Consider the following 7,324-nt stretch of genomic DNA (forward strand, 5'->3'; position numbering starts at 1 on the left):
CATTAGCAATTGTTGATTAACTTCGATTTAGTTTCAGATGTACATATAGCCTTCTTCCGTAGAGGCCCTGTGACTTACCGAATCCAACAAGTAAATTAAGTTTGCTAAAAAATATCTGCAAAGATGTGAATTATAATTTAATACATTTATTGTTTCAATAAAAAAACATCTCCTTTTTTGTAGTCTACGTAACACCGCAAATGGTAATAATTCCAAATCCAACCAGTTTGTTTGAATTTAAGCAAAACTCTAATATAAGAAAAAACACAATCATGCTCAGTCACTTCATAAAACTCCTCATTCACAACCAAAACTCTAAAAATTAAAGGCCTGACATTTGAGGAAAGGTTTATATATAAAGCAGAACTGCTGCAGCCAACTTTACTAATACTTCTACAACCAACAAACTGCTAAGCCTCTAATTATACCTTCTACTTCTTCACAATCACCATTGGAATCACTGTTATTAGAGCTAGCAGTATTTGAAACATGACACTCTCGTGAGTACATGGTCCTTGTTTTGTTTTGTTTCTTGCTTTATTTTTCTGTTGGCATAGATACATACATGTTTTCTAGTCTTTTTTCTATGGTTGTCTTTTTAGAAATATCCGTCTGTCTCCAAGGGGCACTACATGTAATTTGCTTTGCTTTCGGCCCAGCTTTGGAAGATTGCACTGGCCAAACAGATCGTCTAAAGCAAGATTCTTTGCCAGAAAGAAGGAAATGAGATGTTAATATCCAAATAAGTGTCTCAACCTTAATACAACTTTATACCGGGTGTAGATGATTAGCTTGTCCATGCCATCCTCCAACTATATAATAACAATAATTACAAATGTTACAATGCAATGATGTGTTGATATAGATGATCGTAAACCTAAATGTATAGCTTTTTTCTACCAGAGTTATCTCCCAATCTTCTATGTGCATTTTGTTTCGATCTTCTTCACGACTTCTGTCCTATGGATTGCGCTAGTGCACTGAAGAATACTTTGCCCCCATTCTCCATCCTATTCCTCACGCTTGACTGCTCGAGCACAAAGCCATTCCGTCCTCTGTTGTCCTTGCACTCTCGAGATGGTCACCGCCTCGTGCTACCGCCGGCTCGGCTGAAGGAAGCGTCTGCGTGCCTTTGATGATTCCTTTCCAAAAGAAGACGCCTACGGGCACCCAGTCGCCATCATCCTCGGGCGGGCTGGGCGGACCGCAGCAGCATATAATATCACTGTATGTCACTGTACCACACCGCGCCGATCATGGATACTGCTACTACGCCGGCCGGAAAGGGAATCACGGCGGCGAAGCAGCAGAAAGAGGACCTCGAGTTCCTGTGGAAGTGGCGCAAGTATCTGCTGCTGCTTGCCACGCTGGTCGCCAGCGTGACCTACGCGGCCGGGCTCAACCCGCCGGGCGGCGTCAGGTCCGACGAGGTCCCGCCGCTGCCGGCGGCCTACCCGAACCGCGTCGGCGACCCGGTGCTCCTCACCACCAACGAGCGCCGCTACACCGCCTTCTTCTACTGCAACGCCGCCGCCTTCATCGCGTCCCTGGTCGTCATCATGTTCCTGCTCGACCGGCGCATCAGCGACAACAGCGTCGGCCTCACCGTGCTCCGCTCCGCCATGCTGCTCGACCTGCTTGCCCTCATGGCCGCCTTCACTGCCGGGAGCTGCCGCGACGTGGCCGCGTCCGCCTACGTCTCGGCGCTCTTCGCGCTCGTCTTCGCCTGCGTTGCCGTCCACGTCCACGTGCACAAAGCCCGGGAAAAGCAGGCGGCCGCCACATCCCTCGCGGACAAAGCTCGGGGAGAGCCGGCGGCTGCCACATCCCCCTCGGACAAAGCCCGGGGAGAGCCGGCGGCCGCCACATCCCCCATGGAGAAAGCCGGGGAAAGGCCGGCGGCCGCCGCCACATCCCGCGCGGACAAGTTCCTGCTGCTGCTCGCCACCTTCGCGACGCCGCTGACGTACGGCGCGGGGCTGGTGCCGCCGGGAGGCTTCTGGAGCCAGACCGAGGCTGGGCACCTCGCCGGCGCCCCGCTGCTGCACGACGGGCCCTACAAGATCCGCTACAACGTCTTCTTCTACGCCAATGCCAACTCCTTCGTGGCGTCCCTTGCCATCATCATGCTGCTGATGAGCCGGACGCTGATGAGCGGCAGCCTCGCCCGGTCGCACGCTCTGCCGGTGTGCGTCCTGGTGGAGCTGCTCGGCCTGATGGCCGCCTTCGCCGCCGGGAGCTGCAGGAGGATCGACACCACCGTGTACGTCGTGTGCCTCGCTGGCTTGGTGCTCCTCAGCATTGTGCTACAGGCGAAGGCCATGTACACGTTCGAGCAATGGCGTGCATACGTGCGCCGCGCGCTCACGTGCGCCAACTTGGAGCTAGAACAAGAGCCAGACACGCCGCCGGGTAATTCTCGAGGTGACTCCGGCGAGGTCCGTGTGGACAGGACAAGCACCATCCAAAATTGGCAGGTAGACAAGGTGGAGGAGTCACGGTCACTTCTACTCCTGCTGGCCACCCTCGCGGCGACGGTGACCTACCAGGCGGGGCTGAGCCCGCCGGGCGGCGTGTGGCCGGACAACCACGACCCGGGGCATCCGGATCACATCCCCGGGAACCCGATCCTCCTCGACATGCACCCCAAGAGGTACAAGGTGTTCTACTACTGCAACACGGCGGCGTTCGTGGCGTCGGTGGTCATCATCATCATCGTCCAGAGCAAGGAGCTGAGCTCGCCCGCCACCATCAGACGTGCCGCGCTCAAGACAGCCATGATACTGAACCTATTCGGCCTCATGGGCGCCTACGTCGCCGGGAGCTTCCGGGACGCCCCCACGACCATCTACGTCTTTTCCCTGGCCGTCGCCGTCTTTGTCTACTCCATCATCAAGGTGGTGGCCTACACTCATGGACAGAGCAGGCGGATGGACTGGATGCACCGGATGTCGGACAGGCTTGCGAAGCTGCTGCATCTATCATCTGACGGCCAACCTGGGTCCGAGCCCGAGGGCAGTGAAGAAGATCGCAAAAGGCTCGAGAGGCGGCGCAAGTTCTTGCTGCAGCTTGCCATCCTCGCCGCCACCGTGACTTACCAAATCGGTCTGAACCCGCCGGGAGGGTTTTGGCCGGAGAGCAAAGGCGAGGGGTCGCTTATCGCCGGCGACCCTGTCCTCCTTGACCACTACTCGATCAGGTACCAGGTGTTCTTCTATTGCAATGCGACGGGATTCATGGCGTCCATCACCGTCATCCTCCTGCTGGTGAACCAGAGGCTGTACGAGCAGGGCATCCGGAGCAATGCGCTCCGCGTCTGCGTCATGGTCGGGCTTCTAGGTCTCATGGGAGCTTACGCAGCCGGCAGCTGCCGGCAACTGCGGACCTCCATCTATGTCTTTGCGCTCGTGGCCGCGGTGGTCACCTTCCTCGTCCTGCAGACCCTACTTTTCGTGTCGGCGGGGAGAGTCAATTGTTCAAAGTTGCCGCCATGGCTTCCCGAGCGGCTAAAGCGGTTGTTCGAGCCCCTAGGATCATCGCCGTCATGGCTGTCCACCCGAAACAAAGGTGATGATGAACAGTACGCGAAACGCAAGTACCTGATGCTGCTCGGCATCCTTGGAGCGAGCGTGACGTACCAGGCGGGTCTCGCGCCTCCTGGCGGCACATGGGGCGACGACGATACCGTGTCGTCCCCATCGCCGTCGCCGCCCCCATCAGCAAGCCCACCCAACGTCGCCGGCAACCCGATCCTGCTTCACTCCAACCCGGCACGGTACCAGGCCTTCTTCTACTGCAACGCGACGTCGTTCATGGCCTCCATCGTCGTCATCATGCTGCTGCTGCTGCAGTACACCGTGAAGAAGCAATACGCCGTGAAGAAGAGCGCCGCGCCGCTGTGGGCGCTGCAGGCCGCTGTGGTGTTGGACCTGTTCGGCCTGCTAGGCGCCTACACCGCCGGCAGCTGCAGGGACTGGGAGACATCCGCGTGCGTCATCGCGCTCGTCGGCGCCGTGGTCGTCTTCATCACGATCTATGCGCTGCTGTCGTTCGAGGCCGTGCGAGGGAAGGTAAAGGAGCTCCCGGTGTGCAAGTACTTTTCTAACATGATGGAGAAACGGGTGTGGAAGCCCTTGGGAGTTAGCAATGGTGACGATGATCAGTCGGCCGCAATCGGTAGCAGCGTGTAATCAATTGATTCTTCTTGTTTATTACATTCCCTTGATTTGTTATTTCTTACTATTTGTCAGCATAACAATGCAGATGAACCAACAACTTTGTATGGTTCATGTTACATCTAATGTAGTCCTGCTAAATAGACAAACCAAAACAGAGCATGTATTTTTGCCAAATGAACTAGTTTCACAGGAAACTATGTGCTGAGAATTTTTAGCTCCACATGGAAGCTCGCATAGGTTATGATATGAATGAAATAGCACAGGATACAATCCTCACAGATATCAATGGGTGCATCCATGCTGGATGAACCCGATTGAACAACTGCACAGCTCTTTTCACCCTGCGGACAGAGCTGGGGCTGGAAGGCCATCCATCTCACTACTCACTAGTCAGTAGAACAATACTTAAGCAAAAACATGCAGAAGTTCAGAAAAACTCAAACACTGGAATGCAAGGGGGTGATGATGCTAGGATAGAAGTAATTGTCAAACCAAACAGGGCCCAGTAATCTCCCTCCTAATGCGACGGTGGCAGTCTGGCAGAACTAACTGGTCCAAGTGGCAAGAAATATGAAGCACTAATAATGCATAACAGGAGATAGATAGTGTATCACCCTTCACACACGCAGCCTGGAGATTATTTATGCCAGATGTTCGACCCGACATTTCTTTAGTTTTGTGGACTTTCTTTTTCATTTTTCACACTGAACATTTTCTAATAATTAACACCCACCTATATGAGTATGTTTACATTTTTAAAGCTGAAAGTTGCGACATATTTCTACATGAGAATGCTCTCCTGAATATGCACAGGGTGATTGTCCATGACAAATTTTAGATTAAAAAATATTTAATGTCAGTAACAGTTGTCAGTGACCCAATATTAGCATTTTGCAGATAATTTGCATTTAACAACTTTAGCAGTTGCCCAATTGTGTGCTCACTATTGTCAGACGAATCAACAGAAATTCATTGACTCTTCAAATCCATAACTCACAAGTCAAGAACCACATAACATATCTCTTACGTTCTATTTTTGTACAAATGAGTTCACAATAGATATCTTCACTTGCCTTCTTTACACTGTTCAAGAAGGACCAACACACTAAGCAGGCAGCAGCCCTGTACCTAGGGCTTCTAGATGACTTACTTATTTGTCCTGATCTCATCCATTTGTCATGCATTATGCTAGCTAGGCAAGGCCGAAACTAGGCTGCCTTTTAGAACATTTTATCTTTCAGGAAATTAGACAAAATCATGTACACTACTCACTTATCCTTAGACTTATTAGAACGGACCATGTACACTATTCTTACACTTGTACGGTAGTATCATAACTGATTTATGGGGAGTATCATACATGCCACTCCGACTTTGTGAAATTTTAAATCTGCCATCTAAGCTAGCATGTAGTTATGTATTTGCCATCAGAAACAAACATTAATGTTGCTTGATGGCACTTGCAATGGACAATGCTAGGAAAGGATAACAACCCATGTTTGATGATTACTCAATGGTGACGACTTGATTTGGTAAACACAAAAATTGCGACCAAAGCATTAGCCTACACAAGCCCTTATCTGCCCATGCTCACAAGCCCTTGGCTCCAACCAGGCTATGCCATCAAATAAGGGTATAGTAGTGTTTTGTGCCAATTAGAGTTTAACGTGGCATTGAACAAAACTTATATATTCTTCCAATGGCAAACACAATATGATGCAAACTCAAGTGACAAAAGTACACAAATTAGCAAACTGTGTATAAAATATATTCTCCAGTGAAGTATTGGGTCAATTGAACATGAAGCTTGAGACAAACCCACCTAAGTTTTCAGTCAATTGAACATGAAGCTTGAGATTGAAATGATAAAACAAATAAAAAGCATTGGTACCTAGATTAAGATTACCACATATCACAAACTAGTTATTAGAGATGTTCTGAAATTGCACAAATACAGCAAACAGAAAATGGATCTTCATAGCAACAGCTTAGTATCATTCGAAATAGATAGTCCTCAGATCACCAACTGAAATTTGAGTGCAACCCAACATCCTATGGTAACATAACTTAAATTGTACACTAGAGTCATCAGCAACAGCTTAGCATCCTCAGATCTGACGACGGATCTGGGCATAACGAAGTGGGGAGATGATTTTTCTGCCTCACCATAGGTACCCGGGTATCTTGATGCGGAGGAAGAGCATGGCCATGGCGTAGGCGATGACGATGGCGGCGACGCCGGCGCCGCCGAAGGAGACGCGCAGGCTGCGGGGCCTGGTGCGGTCGACGGCCAGGTCGAGGAGGATGACCCCGACGCCCCCGAGGAGGAACATGAAGCCGGAGGAGAGGCCCTCGATGATGTACTGGCCGTTGACGCGGCCGGGGAGGAAGACGACGGGGCGGACGGCGCCGGTGGCCGGGTCCTGGGAGCTGCCGATGCCGGGGGGCTCGACGATGACGTCGTAGACGAGGCCGGAGACGACGGCAAAGTAGGTGAGCAGGATGAGCGAGAAGACGACCATCGGGGACGGGAGCGCCAGGTTGGACGGCAGCTTCAGGCGGGTGCGCGGCGGCTGGAGGAAGGCGAAGGGGACCACGCGGAGCGCGTGGAAGAAGGGGTCCATGGAGTCGAACCCGGATCCGTGGCTCTGGGCGGCGGCCGCCGCCGCCGCCGCTGCCGCCGAGGCGCTCCCGCCGGCGTGCTCCGATCTGGGGGCCATGGAGACTTGGGGGATTTGGGTCCGGTGAGTGCGGGGATGGCCAGTGGGGGGATGAAGCCGGATCGCACATACCCCGTATTGTTTTTTTTAGGGACGGATCGCACATATCTTAAAGCAAAACACAATCTTAGAGCAGAGGTGACTAGCAAAGGAGAAAAGTGTTTTTTTTATGCTTATTATACATACGCACGTACACTCGCCCTTATAAGGGCAATGCCCAGCGCTGGACCGGTGCCGCAGCCTTCACGTAGGTTCAGATGGTCCATGGACCGCTTAGTATGCAGCTTGCAGAGAAAAGCGGATGCTTGCAGAGGAGACTCCCTCCTCCCTGACAGAAAAGCAAAGAAGAAGGAGATGCAAGAGAGAGCACTCGAAAAGAAAGAAAGATGAGCAGCACAGCATGCACTCTAGCTCGTAGGATTGGTT

General features: G+C 51.9%; 2 protein-coding genes across 2 annotated transcripts; one reads left to right on the forward strand and one right to left on the reverse strand.

Annotated features, from left to right (window-relative positions):
• The first annotated feature begins 1,227 nt into the window (after positions 1-1,227).
• LOC125522119 lies at positions 1,228-5,941 on the forward strand. The gene has a single exon (XM_048687195.1). It carries the CDS (start codon positions 1,230-1,232, stop codon positions 4,188-4,190), a length of 2,961 nt encoding a protein of 986 aa, XP_048543152.1. The 5' UTR covers positions 1,228-1,229; the 3' UTR covers positions 4,191-5,941.
• Positions 5,942-6,088: 147 nt separating this feature from the next.
• On the reverse strand, positions 6,089-6,971 carry LOC125522121 (oligosaccharyltransferase complex subunit ostc-like). Its single transcript, XM_048687196.1, has one exon. The coding sequence runs from the start codon at positions 6,896-6,898 to the stop codon at positions 6,341-6,343; it is 558 nt and encodes a 185-aa protein (XP_048543153.1). The 5' UTR covers positions 6,899-6,971; the 3' UTR covers positions 6,089-6,340.
• Between the last annotated feature and the right edge of the window lie 353 nt (positions 6,972-7,324).

This window comes from Triticum urartu, chromosome 7, assembly GCF_003073215.2.
Source record: "Triticum urartu cultivar G1812 chromosome 7, Tu2.1, whole genome shotgun sequence".
Taxonomy (NCBI): Eukaryota; Viridiplantae; Streptophyta; class Magnoliopsida; order Poales; family Poaceae; genus Triticum; species Triticum urartu.

Coding starts and splice junctions, on each gene's coding strand:
- LOC125522121 (XM_048687196.1), bottom strand. CDS start 6,898: ATGGCCCCCAGATCGGAGCACGCCGGCGGGAGCGCCTCGGCGGCAGCG.
- LOC125522119 (XM_048687195.1), top strand. CDS start 1,230: ATGTCACTGTACCACACCGCGCCGATCATGGATACTGCTACTACGCCG.